Raw genomic sequence first — 17,885 nt, 5'->3', positions numbered from 1 at the left:
AGTTTGGGGAAGATATTTTGGAATTTTTTGCCTAGTGAACATACAGACTTGTACTATGATGCTTAACATTCAAATAACTGGTGGTGTTGGATGGAATTTATACTAATAAACCTGTGTTAATTAACTCTTGGTAGGATTCTGAATCTTCAAATCCATGTGTAATTTTCTGTATCCCAGACTTTGGAGTTTTTTAGGAATAAACACAATGATATCATGATAAGGAATTTAGGAGATCAGACTGGATTGCTTGTGCTTGGTTCCCGAGTCTGACATAGCTGTACAACTTGGAGCAAATTATTTAGTGTCTCTGTGACTCAGTTTTTTTAAATCTCTAAAATAGGGATGATAATACCATCTAACTTTGTAGAGTTCTCATGAGGGTCAGAGGAGTTAATCAATGTAAAGTTCTTGGGAAACTACCTGACACGTGGTTAAGTGTTTAATATAAATATCAGTTATTTATAACTACCTGACATGTGGTAAGTGTTTAATATAAATATCAGTTATTTTTATATGTATATGCTACATATGCATGGTTTATTGTTGGACAGAGCTTCTAGACCCAACTGTCTGGAAAGGTGGAATGGATGGTAAATACGAGAATCCTCTTCTACCTTTTTATTTAAGGCCTAGACTGGAGTATGATCTAAGTAGCTCAATGTAGCTTTTCTCCCATATCTCATCTTGGTCTTGTATGGCCCTTCCACTTTGCCGTTGTGTCAGCAGAATAAAGAAGAGAATTGTATTCATTACTAATATTTACAATTCCCCTATTTTCTACTTGGGGCTTCATTTTCCCTACCATCTTCAGCCCTTTTGGAAGGAATGGTCAGGATATGATTATTCTTACTGTGTCATCGTCATTTTTTCCTTCATGTGTTGTTTATGCATGTCACAGCTCTCTGAAGTTAAATGAAGAGAGAGAAGGAGTACGACCAAAAACTTGTACCTCCTTCCTATTCTGATAGGGTGGAAATATGTCCCAGAACAACAGAGAGGAGAAAACTTCTCCTCTTCTGTTCTTACTGTGTTGGGGTGGGGAAGACTATCCACCTTTAAGAAATTCCTCATGATTTGACTTCCAATTTGTATAGGAGGATTGTATTAACCATTATCAAAAGCGATTTTTAAAATGATCTGTACTTTAAAAAAATGATTTTGGGAAATGCTAAATGACCTTTTTATTTTTTGAATTTAATCACGATGATAAAGACAAAAGGACTAGGGTCAAATTTCATAGTTATACCCCCAAGATTTTCTGGATGCCCAATGAATGTTTGTCAATAATAGTGAAGTGGAAACCAAAGAATAGGAAAACTAGTGTTGAATATTTATAAAATGCCATTTTTAAAGGAAAAAATGAGTCAGGGAAATAGGAACCATACTCTGAATGATTTTCATATCTTTGGCTGTTTGAGAAGCTGAGTGGATTCGTTATACTTGATTTCCAATGCTGCAGTTCAGATTTCTTTACTGGCCTTTGATCTTGAGATCACTGGAGCCAGAAAAGTAATGAAAAAAAAAAAGAGTTAGCTGAATTTAGTAACACTGAGTTAGAAGAGAAAAAGACGGGTTCTTCTTACTGCTTAAGATGGGGGTCAGTATTGCTTATTTAAAGAATAGTTGCAGATATAAAGTAAAAATGTTTAGCACTAGAAGGGAGGAGAAAAAAATAAAAAAGAAGAGTGAGAAATAAAATATACTGAAAAGTACTGAAGATAAGAAATAAAAGTAGTTCCCTTCCTCACTTGAAAATCATAATTTTCTGTAGCAAAAATATATAATTTTATTGATATTCTCAATGATGAGCAAATACTAATTTAACTAACATTCCAAATTAAATTTAATCTGCAGTAGAAAATTGATCTAGGATTTCATTCAACAAGAATGTCTTGATAGCAACCAGTGAGATTGTTTCATTTGAGGCATTAGTATTGTCCTCTGTATCCTTTGTCAATCTTAGCTTGTTTCTGTTTTGCTGTCCTTATCACTCTTATCCCCTGAGCTATGAATTTAGGTAAAAACTAGCCCTAACTAACCTTTTTAATTTAGAAATACTCATAGTTGGTTTCTGTATTCTTAGAATTGCCTGAATGAAGTCTTTGCTTTTATGGGCAGGACGTTTTACCCCAAGATGATTTGTTCCTTATTATGAAAGTACATGTTTGTATAGGAGTATGTACAGTGATATATACATGATAGGTGCTCAATAACTAAGAATCAAATGAAAATAATTTTGATTTTGTTTCCTCATATTATCTAGCCCAGTGCTGTGGAGTTAATATTTACTGGAAAATGGTTAGGATTCAGTTTGATTGATAGAGGGGTATTAGTCTTGTAGCACTGCCATAGCAAAAGACCACAGACTAAACAACAGACATTTATTTTCTCACAGTTCTCGAGACTGGAAGTCCAAGATCAAGATGTCAGCAGGTTTGGTTTCTATTGAGGTCTCCCTACTTGGCTTGCAGACAGCTGCCTTCTCCCTATGTCCTCATGTACTCTATCCTCTCTGCAAATGTATTCGTGGAGTATCTCTCTCTCTTCTTAGAAGGACACCAGTCATATTGGATTAGGGCCCCATCCTTAGGACCTCATTTAACCTTAACTGCCTTCTTAAAGGTCCTATCTCCAAAAACAGTCACATTGGGGGTTAGAGCTTCAACATAGGAATTTTAGGGAGATACAGTTCAGCCCACAATTAAGAGCTGAATGATTATTATAAGATCTTCAATGCCCTTTCATTATATTGTAGAAAAGATAAATCTGAGATTTGAAGCAAAATTCTTATTACAGACTGAAAATTTAAAAACACACATACTGCTATCGAATGTTTAGAAACTAGAGAAAAGAAATCATCCTCCAATCTCACCTTCTTGTTAGCACCTGACATATTTTATTATTTGTACATACACACAAGAGAGCATACTTGCAAATTTTAAAATTCTTTACACATACATACAAAACACATCTTTTTGCACATACACGTGTACATCAAAATATCTTTCCTGTAAACATTTTTCTATAATGCATAATCTTGAAAACTATTCTTACAATTTAACATTAGGTTGTTTTTAATTCTTTACTGTTATAAATAATGTGGTGATGAATATCTACAAGCATATACTCTTTGTGTATAGATTCCTAGAAGTAGGCTTATAGGATTAAAAGGAAAAATATAAATGTGTATAAAAAGCTCTCAGAGCTTTCTATGGAGGTTACAGGAGGATATAGGTGTAGGTTATTGACAGTGTTGGGTTGGGTGGTAGATTTATTTCTTTTTTTTAAAAAAAACCAAAAAACAAAGAAAAAGCTTTTTTTTTTTTTGTAGGGATAGGGTGGAGGTAGGGAAAAGAAAGAGTCCTTTCATTTTCTCAGAAGTTTCTTTCCCATACTCTTGAAAATATTCTTAGTAAGTACACCAACTTGACTTGAAAATCTTTAGCTTTTTCTTTTTTTCTTCTACAGGTTTTACCTAGTCTAGAATTAGAGCACTGAAATAGCAAATGGGGGTCTAAATTACCACTAGAAAGCAATGTGACAAACTCTTACAATGATGCTATACTATACTATTGGTTCTCTCTTGTAGCCGTATTCCCCTTCTCATCTTTTTTCCCCCCTTCCTTACTCTTTTTTCTTCTTCTTTTCTGCCCTAAATCCTTTTTCCTATTCCCTTCTTGTGTTCTGCTTTTCTTCTTTTGTCCAGTTTTGCTCTTGCCTCTTCCCTTTGTATATCAGTAGGGATGATTTCAGATGCTGGTAACAGATGATCTGAATCAGATGTGCTTATTCCCCCATATAACTGGAAGTCTAAAGGTAGGGCAGGCTACAGCAACCCAACGTTGTCATCAAGGATTCTGGTTATGTCTTCTGCTCTGCCATATTTGGTGTTGGCTTCATCCTCAGGCTGGTAGCAAGTGACTGCAGCAGTTCCAGACATCACAGCTAGATGTGATGATATCCAAAGGAGAACAGGACTGGCTCTTCTTGTTTCTCTGTGTTTAAGAGGGACTTTCCTCAAAGCCCCTCTGTGATGACTTCTCATGTCTCATTGGCCAGGATGAGTCACATGCTACTGACGGAACTTCTTGGTGCCCTTTCTAGCTCTCCTTTTCTGGGCTGTTGTATCCATCCTTTAGCTGCTGGTACTATTGATTAAACAACTTAGAACCCCTCCTTTTCTGGAGAATTATCTTTGATTGAATGAGAGCTGTATTCTCCTCTATAGTTTGCAATCAACGACTGACTGATTTAGGGGTAAGCAGCAAATGGAAGCTCCCCTGCTTTAGAGTGATTTCAGGACCAATGTTATGGTGCAGTTTATGCTCTAGAGCTCCCTGTAATTTAGCTCAAGCTAAATTATAGCTGAGGCCATTCTTGCTTAGTTTCTTCCCCTACCATTTTCTGATTCCATTATTCCCTTTCTCCTGAGAGCTCTCCCTCTGTAAATCATGTGCAAACAAATCACTGTCTTAGGCTCTGCTTCCAGTGAATGCAGTATGAGACATGAACCCTTGCGTATGTCAGTCATTTGCAAAGGAGGGGACAGAATTACTATGATTGACTTAATCGTTTGGGGTTTGATGAATGTCTGAAAGCCAACCACAGTGATCCTTCTACCGTTCTTTCTCGTCTTTCCTATACTCCCCAATCTTTGTCATCATCATGCATATTCTTTTAGAGGCTTAACTGAATATATACCAACATAAATGTATTTTTCCCAACTCTTTCAATGATGTGTCTGAAAATTTAAAACTGACTAGATGTGTTAAATTTTTAAAAATTAGCAATTGCTGGTCCAACCTGGGGGTGGGGAGGACCCATTAAGTTTTAGGGAGGTGATTATTAAATTCCTTGACATTAAAAAAGTTATGTCATCTATCTTAATGAAATAAATGCATTTTTATTTACTTTTCACATTATTTATATCTTTGGACAACATTTTCTAATCTCTTATTTGAAAGCCATCTATATTACATTGTTTGTGCTGATTTATATGTTCTTTTGGCACTATTATAATTATTGAAACATGCTAATGTTTCTTTGAAAATTAGCCAAAAGCTATTGCATACTATATGTAATATATAGAAGGTATATGAATCCATTACAGTCTGTATTAACCCTTTGGGTGGTGAAGATCTTAATTTGATCTGATAACTTTGAAAGGTAGTAATAATAGGTGCCATTCAATGAGTGTCTACTGAGTGTCAGGCATTTTGCTGGGTACTTCATATCCATTGTCTCTACTTTTCATTATAATTATTCTGGGAATTTATTATCTTCATACGTTTATAAATGAAAAAAAAAAATCCTGAGTTTAAAGGACTTAAGCAGTTTGTCCAAAGTCACACAGCTATAATAACAGTAAAATTACTAAAGTTATAGAACATTTATTATGCTGTAGGCACCATTCAAAGTATATTATATGGATTGACTTACTTTGATCCTCACAACCCTAGGAACGACTGTTATTATCTGCATTTTACAGAAAATAAACTGGTGTAAATAACTTTCTCAGGGTCACTCAGGGAGTAAGTGATGCAGGTAGGATTTGAACCTAAGCAGTCAGACTCCACTGAGCCTGCACTCAGTCACTATGCTATACTACTATGTAAGAATTTAGTATGCAATTAAAACCAGAGTTAAAAGTTTATGTGGTGATTAATATGTTTTAACTTGCTTTGACTGCTCTTTCTTAGTTTTAGGCAATTTGCTTGTATTTATTCCTTTTAGGGAATAAATTTCTCCAAACTTCCATTGTGGTTTTGCTATAAACCTGAGATTGTGATTGTAAAACACAAACTTGACCTTTTCCTCATTTTTGTCTCTCTTTAGGTACTCCAATTCAGAATGATCTGCAAGAATTTTTTGCATTAATTGATTTTGTAAATCCAGGAATATTAGGCTCTTTGTCGTCTTATAGGAAAATATATGAAGAACCCATCATTTTATCGAGAGAACCTTCTGCTTCTGAGGTATAATTTACTCTAATAAATAAGTTTTTAAAAAGCCATATGTCTGAGGAAATCATCCATAACTTCATATTATTTTGATTTAGAAAAATCAATAGTGTGAACTCTTTATTTTTCTCCACAATCCTTCGTTTCTTGCATTCCTTATTTTAGAATATGACATCACTTGTCTAAAATTCATGAATAGGAACTTCACAAAGAATTATGACAATAAACATATAAAAATGTTCATCCTTACTAGTTTTGAAAAAAGTAGAACAAAATAACCAAAGTGACTTTTGTACTTTTCTATTGGTGTGTGTTTGTTTATTTAGAGATGGTGTCACTCTGCGTTGCCCCGTCTGGCCTTGAACTCCTGGAGTATCCTTTTGCCTCAGCCTCCCAAGTAGCTGGGACTGCAGGTGTATACCACCTCCCCAACTTGGATTTACTAGTAGTAGCAAGTGTAGACAAGAGTCTCCTATTTGGAATGTAAATTGTTGGTTGGAATGTACATTGGCACAACCCGGGGAAAGTTTGGCAATGTATATCAAAAGCATTAAAATTGTGTATATCTTGTGGCCTGGCAATACTCCTTTTATGAATTTATTATAAAAAAATAGTACATTTATTTAAAAACTTAGCTGGCTGGGTGTGGTGGCTCATTCCTGTAATCCCAGCACTTTGGGAGGCTGAGATGGGTGGATCACTAGGTCAAGAGTTCGAGACCATCCTGGCCAACATGGTGAAACCCCGTCTCTACTAAAAACACAAAAATTAGCTGGGCATGGTGGCACATGCCTGTAGTCCTAGCTACTCAGGAGAATCACTTGAACCTGGGAGGCAGAGGTTGCAATGAGCTGAGATCATGCCACTGCACTTTAGCCTGGCGACAGAGTGAAACTCCATCTCAAAAAAAAAAACAAAACTAAAAAACTAAAAACTTAGCTATAAGGTATAGGGTGACCTTATGTCTACCAAAAAAAAAAAAAAAAAAGTCAGCCAGGTGTGGTGGCATGTACCTGTGGTCCCAGCTACTTGGGAGGCTGAGGTGGGAGGATTGCTTGAGCCTGGGAGGTGGAGGTTGTAGTGAGCTGAGATCACATCACTGCACTCCAGCCCTGGGCGACACAGTGAGACTCTGTTTCAAAAAAATAAAACGAAATAAAAACTTAGCTGTAAGGGTAAAAAATTAGAAACTGGCTGGGCACAGTGGCTCATGCCTGTAATCCCAGCACTTTGGGAGGCTGAGGCAGGTGGATCACTTGATGTCAGGAGTTTAAGATCAGCCTAGCCAACATGGTGAAACCCCGTCTTTACTAAAAATATAAAAATTAGCCAGATGTAGTGGTGTGTGCCTGTAATCCCAGCTACTCAGGAGGCTGAGGCAGGAGGTTCCCTTGAACCCGGGAGGTGGAGGTTGCAGTGAGCCGAGATCGTGCCACAGCACTCCAGCCTGGGTGATAGAGCAGGACTCTGTCTCAAAAAAAACAACAAAAAAAAGAAGCAAACTAAAGGAAACACAAATGGGAAACAAACATTTTTAAAGGTAGGACAATGGTTAAATTATGGTCTACATGTTGTATACAGACTATATTTCATTGACTCTAAGATTCTACCAATTATAGGATATATCATTATTTTGTTATTTAGGAGACTGTGACTTCACTTAACTAAATGGTTATGCTAAACATATAAATAGATCATGGTTGGTTTTTCTGTCCCTATACTCATATTTTATTTCTTCTTTTAAAATTTGTTGGGAAGCAATGAGTAAATGGTTTATCATTATGAAATCTTTAATGTTCATTTTAAGTGTATTTTTGTCTATAACACTTTCACTTAAGTCTGCTATTTTTCCATAGGAAGAAAAGGAGTTAGGAGAAAGAAGAGCAGCTGAACTTACTTGCCTCACTGGACTCTTTATCCTTAGAAGAACCCAGGAAATTATAAATAAATATCTCCCACCTAAAATAGAGAATGTTGTCTTTTGCCGACCAGGAGCACTACAGATTGAGCTTTATCGAAAGCTGTTAAATTCTCAGGTTGTCAGGTTCTGCCTTCAAGGGTTGTTGGAAAATAGTCCCCATCTAATATGTATAGGAGCTCTTAAAAAACTGTGCAATCACCCCTGCCTTTTGTTCAACTCTATAAAGGTAAGTGCATAGTATCTGAAACTGTGTCAGGGATATGAAGGTTCTATAGTATATGAATCTAAGAGGGCAGACAGGGCTAATTTCTGAGGTTGCATTTGTGGGTTTTCAAAAAGCTCTGCTGGCTATCTAGTATGGTTCTGCTGTAGAGCTTATCCAGCCTTTCATTTATTCTTCAGAGCATGTCCACATTCCTAGAGCTGAAGTAGGGAAGAGATGAGTTTGAGGTACTGCCTTCTATAGTTTGTGCCCAGTCCCCTTTGGCACCTTATCTAATACTTGGCGATCGTCTCCCTTCCTATTTTATGTTAATATAGTCTGTCAGTTTTGTTTGTTTGGTGCTGACAAATACAGAATTTGCCATTAAAAATAATTTATTTTTTCCTAATTTTGAAAGTGATACATGACTGTGCATAAAATTTAGAAAATTCAGAAAATCACAAAGAAAATAAAAATCACCTTAAGCTCAACCCATGGAAAATCACATTTTGGTATTAATAATATTAGCTAACAGTTATTAAGCACTAATTATATACAGGTTGAGCATTCCTAATCTGGAAACTAGAAATTCAAAATGCTCCAAAATTCAAAACTTTTTCAGTGCCAACATGACATCACAGGTGGGAAATTCCATACCTGACATCTTTGCTTTCTGATGTTAAGTGCGCACAGACTTTGTTTCATGCACAAAGTTATTAAAAATACTGTATAAAATTACCTTCAGGCTATGTGTATAAGGTATATATGAAATATAAATGAATTTCATGTTTAGATTTGCAGCCCATGCCCAAGATGCAAATATTCCAAAATCTGAAAAAATCTGAAATCTGAACCACTTCTGTTCCCAAGTATTTTGGATAAAGGATGGTCAACCTGTACCAGTCACTAAGTGCTTTATTAGTGTTATTTTATTTATTATTTACAAAACTCTATGGAATAAGTACTATTATTACCATCCCCATTTTTTTGGTGAGGAAATAGGGGCTCAGATATATATGTATATATATTATATATAAAATCTATCTCTATATATAATCTATATATATATATAATCTTATTCTAGAGAAACTTAATGATGCTGTTTATTTATTTGTTTATTTATTTATTTTTTGAGATGAAGTCTTGTTCTTGTGCCCCAGGCAGGAGTGCAATGGCATGATCTTGGCTCACTGCAACCTCCACCTCCCACGTTCAAGCAATTCTCCTGCCTCAGCCTCCCGAGTAGCTGGGATTACAGGCGCCTGCCACCACACCCAGCTAATTTTTGTATTTTTAGTAGAGACGGGGTTTTACCATGTTGGCCAGGCTGGTCTCGAACTCCTGACCTCAGGTGATCTGCCTGCCTCGACCTCCCAAAGTGCTGGGATTACAGGCTTGAGCCACCACACCTGGCCCTTTTTATTTATTTTTTTAAAAACTATTTATTTTTTAAAAAATAGAGATGGGGTCTCCCTCTATTGCCCAGGCTGGTCTCGAACTCCTGAGCTCAAGTGATCCTCCCACCTCAGCCTCCCAAAGTGCTGAGATTACAGGTGTGAGCCACTGCGCCCAGCCGCAACTTAAAAAAAAACTGATTCTATATACAGTGATAAAAATCAAACCCTCTGGGCATGAAGCACGGTAAAAATTTCTTCATTAAAAGGAAGACCTTATGATGGCCCAGAGTATACCAGTTAATTTAGAATATGTTTGTACATTCTTGAAGAAAGCAGCAGGGGGCTCTGAGTGTTTCTCCATTGTTGCCATGCAGTCACTAATAATAGGCATAGGATACTTCAAATAGGGTACATAATTTATAGTCTGACATTTATTCAGAAAAGCCTTTTCTCTAACTTCATAGCAAATAAGGATTGATATAAAAGGGCAGAAATGAGCCTTCTACATGTATAAATAACCTTTAAGCAATGGCTTGTAACTATGTTTCTATTGAAACTAAATTGTTTCCCAAGTTCAATTAAGATGTTAGGTCTTTCTTTAGGAAATGTGAGTGGAACGTAACCAGTAACAATATCATAACTCATAATTGAAGTGTACATGGAGTCAGAAGAGATAGTGTCCCGATTAGCTTGATATGAGAAGTCAAACTGGTAAATCTCTATGATGGAGATGCTGCATCAGGCTGTCACAGTATAAACATATTATCTATTGGTCAATTATTAATTAGTGGTACATATTATAATATCCTGGGAAGCTCTTAAAATTACATTAGTCCAGGCCTCAACACATATGGATTAATTCAGAGTTTGTTTGAGAGTAGGACCCAGGCATGAGCATTTTTAAAAAAGCCTTCTCAAGTGATTCTAATACGTGTTCTTGGTTAAGAACTTGTGCATTAAGATCGCCCATCTTGGCCAGGGCGGTGGCTCACGCCTATAATCCCAGCACTTTGAGAGGCTGAGGCGGGAGAATTGCTTGAGGCCAAGAGTTCGAGACCAGTCTGGGCAACATAATGAGGCCCTATCTCTTTAAAAAAAGAAAAGATCACCCATCTCCCTGTACTCTGATTTAATATTCACCAGACACCTTCTGTTAGTGGTTTGACTTTCCCTGGGGACGTTCTTTCGTAGGACAGAATGCACGTGCATAGACTGATTGGTCTAAATAGGCAGGTCTCATAGGTCAATACATTTTCATTCTGACTTATTCAGTCTCTTAATTTGGTTAATATGAATAATTTCCCTAGAGCTTAAGCATATTCAAGTTTCTGAAGATGAAAAACTGTATACTAGACCCTGGGCCTGTGGTCCTTTGATGATCTTTCCAAGTTGTAGGCAGAGCTAACCTAAAGCAGCCAGCAGCTACTTCTTTCTCCTCATATGTCCCAGTGATAGAAATATTTTAGAGTTCCTAGTATTTTTAATCAAATGACTACACCTAAATATTGCTGTATTTTGACAGTAAGCCAAATTAAAATTAGTACTCTGTGCCCAGCATTTTTATACATTTCACATAGGATACACTGCCCTTAAAGTGTTTCTAGTATTACTAAAGAGGGGGTGCAACACACAGGAAAACATTTGTGAAGTATAAAAAAAAGTCATTTGATCTTAAACAACCTTGGGGTTAGGGGGGCTGACCCCTGTGTGTGCTGTTGAAAATCCCTTTATAACTTGTATGACTTTTGACTCCCCCAAAACTGAACTACGAATAGCCTACTGTTGACCAGAAGCCTTACCAGTAGCATAAAGCCAGTTCACACATATTTTGTATATTATATACTGTATTTTTACACTAAAGTAAGCTATAAAAAGAAAATGTTATTAAGAAAAGAATGAAGAAGAGAAAATATATTTATTATTCAGTAAGTGGAAGTAGATCCTCACAAAGCTCTTCACATTGAGTAGGCTAAGAGGAGAGGAGGCAGAGGAGGGGTTGGCCTTGCTGTCTCAGGGGTGGTGGCAGAGATGGGAGAAAATCTGCATATAAGTAGACTTGCGTAGTTCAAACCCATGTGTTCAAGGGTCAACTGCATATCATTAACTGCTCAATTAGATAAAGTCAAAGCTGAAGTGTACTGTGTAACCATAAAGGTTAAAACTCAGTGCAAACAAAGGCTATGAATAATCAGGTATAATTTGCACTGGGTCCTCAAGTATTTATAGGATTGGGATAATTGAGCAGCAAAATAAAAAAGTATTCCAGACAAGGGGTTTAGGTTGAACAAAGTTTCAAAAACAGTGATAAATCTGGTAAATATGGGAGAGAATTAAGAGACCTGCCAATCCTAGGAATTTAACCAAAAAAGTGATGTAGTCATGAATATCTCTGATCTCTAGTTATATGTTCACATATCAGCTAGGCAGTTTTGGAGGGGGTATTTCAGAGGTGCTGATAATCACCTTGGAATAAATTTATTCTACAACTATTGGTGAAATAAAAAGTATTGTTGTAAGTAAGAATAAATTTCTCTGTTAATTTATTGGTGAAATTCTTCCTTACAGAAGAAACTGGTAAGATTAAGTAAACGATAGTGCTTGTTTTTGGATGTAAAGGTGTTGTATGAAGCCCACAATTCAGTAGAGAATACTAATAGGGAGGGAAGGAGAGAGGAAAAGAGAAAAAGATGTATCAAAGATGCAAAATGTTAGGGTTTTGGAGAGGATGGATTTTGTATCACCATTTGCCCTTTATTTCCCTCTCCTTTCTTTGTCTGCTCCTACTTCCTGTAGTTACATGTGGGAAATATTAATACTACACTTGCAGGGTGAAGGTAGCAGGCATCATGAGATTGCATTAGAACTGCTCTGTAACTAACTCAGTAGAATGCATGTTACTTTTTTCAAAAATGATCAAATCATGACCTATAAAGATTTACCTAACAGTTTCTTGGACTTTTCAGATAGCTGTTAATCTTCACCTTTTTCCTTCCATAATTTTAGCATTTTCCCCTCCTAATTAAAAAAACAAACATGAGCCAGCATTAACAATCATCATTTTGAATAGGAAAAAGAATGTAGCTCAACTTGTGATAAAAATGAAGAAAAGAGTCTATACAAAGGCTTGCTAAGTGTGTTTCCTGCTGACTACAACCCTCTCCTGTTTACTGAAAAGGAGTCAGGAAAACTACAGGTGTTGTCCAAGCTCTTAGCAGTTATCCACGAACTTCGACCTACTGAAAAGTAAGATCGATTTAACAAACTTATAAGTGCTCATAGGGTTTTAGTTTGCACTATTTCTTTACTTCCTACTTCCCTTTTAAAATAAGAAAACATTAAAAAATAAGTTGTTTTCTTCTTTGGGAATATGGTTAGCTTCCAGTACTTCATAAACTTGTAATTAACAATGTATCTATAAGTTTTAAGAAAAACTAAACATATGTATACTTTTAAAAACCTAGTGATATTTTCTGATATATAATGCTTGTTTCTCAATTTTCTTCAGAATCCTTTCTTCTTTTACTGTTTCTTAAATACTGATACACCTTAGGATTTTCTCTTTAACTTTCTCACTCTTAACACACTTCCTGAGTGCTATACTCCTTGTACTTTCAACTATTGCACACACACATGCACACACACACACACACACACACGCGCGCGCGACCATACCATGTGGTCCAGTGTGTGTATGTGATGACTATATATATTTTATATCTTCTTGGATACCAAACACATATAATATTGAAACAAATTTATATCTCTAGTTCAGTCCTCTCTTCTAATTTCTACATCTTTATTTTTAAGTGTTGAATGGACATCTAAATCTATCTTGATGTCCTATAGTACTTCAAACTTCCCAGGTCCAAAACCATGTGACAAAACCATCATTTTGTTATTGTAAGCCTCATCTTGTCCCATTATTCCTTGGTACCATAATGCAAGCAAAAACCCTGGAAATTATTATAGACTCACTTTTCTTCTTTATTTATCCCACAGTGTCAGTCACTAAATTCTATTGATTTTATTTTTTAATTTCAAGAATCCATCCTCATTTTTCTGGTACCAAGATTTTTGTTTTGATTCTTAAAATTACTGATTTGGGTTATGATGGTCTCTTATAAGCTACTTCCCTCTTACTTTCAGCCCCCTGACATACTCAACATTGCCCTGAATTATATTTCTGAAATATAAATATGAACTTGTCACTCCTTTCTTAAAAAATCATTTGAAGACTCCCACTTGTCTTCCAGAAATTTCTAAATTCTTTAGCACATTAGGCAGGACTCTTCATGATATGGTTAATGCCTCCTTTTCCAGCCTCATCTCTCATCACTCCTTCACACATACCATGTGGTCCAGTCATACCAAACCACCTGCAGAGCCTGTAATTTGCCCCACTTCTGCTCTGCTCTTACATGTTGCAGGTTTCTGTGCCTGGCTTACCTCTGCTTCTCATTCTTCTGGCCAACTTTTTCTCTTTGTTAAGCCCAGCTCAACAGACCAAGTGCAATTGTTTATACCTATAATCCCAGCACTCTGGGAGACCAAGGTGGGAGGATTGCTCGAGGCCAGGCATTGGAGGCCAGCCTAGGTGATAGAGTGAGACCCCTTTTCTACAAAATAACAACAACAACAACAACAACAAGACTCAGCTCTCATGCTTTCTCCTATCTCAGATTGAGTTAGACTCCCCTTCTCTGTACTCCATAGCATCCTGTACCTACCTCTAATGGAGCTCTTCTCACATGTTTTATTAGATAATATTTGATATGTGCAAAAGGGCATGTGAGATGTATATATGCAGATTGTGACCCAGTTTAAGAGTGCAAACTTTCACTTTAGCTTCTATTCATATCTTATTATCTTATTTTTTTTTAACTGGATTTTTTTTTTATCTTCTCTGAAGGGTGGGCGGGATAGGTGGTTGTTATTGGACAAAGGATAATGAGTGAAAAGAGTTTTGGAAGAAATGAGAAGAGATACAGTTTGAATATAGATGTGAGAATTTATCTTTGAAGATGTCATAGGGGAAAGTTTCCCTCTTGTGGCAAGAAGGAAGAAAGGAATGAAGAAAAATATAATGATTAAGAAAAATAAAAATAATATTTGGGGATTGAAGTTGGGGTGGTCTTTTCTCTTTATCTTGAGATAGGGTCTCACTCTGGGGCACAGGCCGGAGTGCAGTGGTGTGACCTCGGCCCACTGCAGCCTTGACCTCCCAGGCCCAAGTGATCCTCCCACTTCAGCTTCCCATGTAGCTGGGATTACAGGAATGTGCTATCAAGTCCTGCTAATTTTTGTATTTTTGTAGAGACGGGGTTTCACCATGTTGCCCAGGCTGGTCTCTTAACTCCTGAGTTCAAGCAATCTGCGTACCTCAGCCTCCCAAAGTGTTGGGATTATAGGTGTGATGGTCATTTTGACTCCTTGTGGGTCCCTAAGAAACCTAAACCCTGCCATGTTGCATTGAAGGAGAAGCTACACTCTCATAAGTGGCACAGGCTGGGTCTTTGTTCTGTTGCTTCACATTATCTGAAGAGATCGCCTTTTCTTTAAAAAAAAATTGTGGTAATATAGACATAACATAGAGTTACCATTTTAACCATTTTTTTATGTATAATTCTGTAGTGTTAAGTACATTCACATCCTGGTGCAACCAATGTTCAGAACTCTTTGCATCTTGCAAACAAAACTGAAATACTATATCTATTAAACACCAACTCCTTATTTTCCCCTCCCTTAACACCTGGACTACCCTTCTACTCTCTGACTCTGACTATTCTAGATACCTCATATAAATGGAATCATATAGTTTTTTTTTTCTTTATGTTACTGACCAATTTCACTTAACATAATGTCCTCCAGGTTTATCCATGTTGTAGCATGTGTCAGAATTTCCTTCCTTTTTAAGGCTAAACAATATTCCATTGTATGTATATACCACATTTTGTTTATCCATTCATCTATTGATGAACACTTCGGTTGTCTCTACTTTTGGGCTCTTGTGAATAATGTTGCTGTGAACATGGGTGTGCAAATAACTTTTCAAAACCCTGCTTTGAATTCTTTTTTTTTAATTTATAGATATATTTTTATTATATTCTAAGTTCTAGGGTACATGTGCACAATGTGCAGGTTTGTTACATATGTATACATGTGCCATGTTGGTTTGCTGCACCCATTAAATTCTTTTGGATATAAATCCAGAAGTGGAATTGTTGGGTCACATGGTAATTCTATTTTTAATATTTTGAAGTACTGCCATACTGTTTTTCATAGAGGACTGCACCATTTTCATTTCCACCAACAGTGCACAGGGTTCAAATTGCTCTATCTCCTTACCAACTTTGTTACTTTCTATTTTTTTGATAATAGTCATCCTAGTCGGTGGGAGGTGGGATATCATTGTAGTTTTGATTTGCATTTCTCTAATGATTAGTGATATCGAGCACCTTTTAATGTGCTTTTTGGCTATCTTATCCTTGGGAATCCCCATCTTATCCTCGGGAATACATTCTAACACCAGGAATGGATGCCTGAAACCACAGATACTACCAAGCCCTATATGGATTTTTTTTTCATGTATATTCATACCAGTGATAAAGTTATAAATTAGGCACAGTAAGAGATTAACAACAATAACTATAATAATAGAACAATCATAACAGTATACTGTAGTGAAAGTTATGTGAATGTGCATTCTCTCTTTCTTTCTCAAAATACCTTACTGTGTGTAATATTTTTGAACCGAGGTTGACCGCAGGTAACTGAAACAGTGGAAAGCAGATCTGCAGATAATGGGGTACCACTGTGGTCTCTAGGTGCCTCTGTATTTTCTTTGTCTTTCCTCTGTGAGTCCTCTGTCTTCCTGCTACAATTTGAACTGATCTCTAATCTTGCTACATAGCTGTCATCCTGGGACTTTTTTTTTTTTTTTTTTTTTTTTTGAGATGGAGTCTCGCTCTGTTGCCCAAGCTGGAGTGCAGTGGCGTGATCTTAGCTCACTCCAACCTCTGCTTCCTGGGTTCAAGCGATTCTCGTGCTTTGGCCTCCCGAGTAGCTGAGATTACAGGCGGATGCTAATTTTTTTATTTTTAGTAGAGATGGAGTTTCACCATGTTGCCCAGGTTGGTCTCAAACTCCTGACCTCAGGTGACCCACCCCCCTTGGCCTCCCAAAGTGCTGGGATTACAGGCGTGAGTCACCGTGCCCAGCATCCTGGGATTTTTAAAAAGCCATCACCTATGCATTAGTCCGTTTTCACACTGCTATAAAGAAATACCTGAGACTGGGTAATTTATAAAGGAAAGAGGTTTAATTGACTCACAGTTCCACATGGCTGGGAAGGCCTCAGGAAACTTATAATCATGGCAGAAGGCAAAGGGGAAGCAAAGACCTTCTTCACAGAGTAGCAAGAAAGAGAGAGCTAGCAAGAGCAGGAAAAACTGCCTTATAAAACCAGCAGATCTCGTGAGAACTCACTCCCTATCATGAGAACAGCATGCAGGAAACCGCCCCCATGATTTAGGCACCTCCCACCTGGTCCCTCCCTGAACAAATGGGGATTCTGGAGATTGTAATTCGAGATGAGATTTGGGTGGAGACACAGAGCCAAATCATATTAACTTATAAATTCATTTTTTTCCTCTTCTGTGTTGGATTTTCTGTTTTCTGAATTTCACATTTTGCTGGAGCACATCTCACAGTAGTTTCCTAAGAAAGTTGGGAGATTAATCTTTTTGACTTCTTGTACATCTGAAACTGTCTTTATTCTACACTAGCACTTGACTGACAACTTCCCTTGTCATAAACTTCTAGATCAAAATAGTATTCCCCTAGAATTTTGAAGACATTGCTTTACATGTTGTTTTCTAGTTTTTAGTTGCTTTTGAGAAGTCTGATGATTTTCAAATTTCGATTCATTTGCATATGACCTATTTTTCTTCATCAAAAATTGATCAACTTTTATTCATTCTTCATACTTTGAGTTATAATCTTGATATACCTTAATATGAGTCCTCATTAATTGAGCTGGGAACTTTTTAGTAGGTCCTTTTTATCTGAAGGCTCCATGTCTGGGAGATATCCTTTCTCGCTCTCTTTTTTTTTTTTTTTTTTTTGAGAGGAAGTCTCGCTCTGTCGCCCAGGCTGGAGTGCAGTGGCGCGATCTCGGCTCACTGCAAGCTCCGCCTCCCAGGTTCACGCCATTCTCCTGCTTCAGCCTCCGGAGTAGCTGGGACTACAGGCGCCCACCACCATGCCCGACTAATTTTTTTGTATTTTTAGTAGAGACGGGATTTCACCGTGTTAGCCAGGATGGTCTCTATCTTCTGACCTTGTGATCCGCCCACCTCGGCCTCCTGAAGTGCTGGGATTACATACAGGCTTGAGCCACCGCTCCC

The 17,885-nt window shown here is 37.1% G+C and overlaps 1 protein-coding gene across 3 annotated transcripts in view; it reads left to right on the top strand.

The window, feature by feature from the left end:
• Positions 1-17,885, top strand: part of RAD54B (RAD54 homolog B) — a 103,355-nt gene that overhangs the window by 75,954 nt on the left and 9,516 nt on the right. For all 3 annotated transcript variants that reach the window (XM_019032956.3, XM_063709374.1, XM_063709375.1), the window contains 3 exons: positions 5,836-5,975; positions 7,817-8,107; positions 12,548-12,723. In XM_019032956.3, coding sequence (XP_018888501.3) covers positions 5,836-5,975; positions 7,817-8,107; positions 12,548-12,723 — 607 coding nt within the window. The remainder of the gene's footprint in view (positions 1-5,835; positions 5,976-7,816; positions 8,108-12,547; positions 12,724-17,885) is intronic.

The sequence above is a fragment of the Gorilla gorilla genome, chromosome 7 (genome assembly GCF_029281585.2).
Source record: "Gorilla gorilla gorilla isolate KB3781 chromosome 7, NHGRI_mGorGor1-v2.1_pri, whole genome shotgun sequence".
Classification (NCBI taxonomy): Eukaryota; Metazoa; Chordata; class Mammalia; order Primates; family Hominidae; genus Gorilla; species Gorilla gorilla.
The sequence above is the reverse complement of the archived record's forward strand: the minus strand, read 5'-3'. Positions and strand labels throughout refer to the sequence as shown.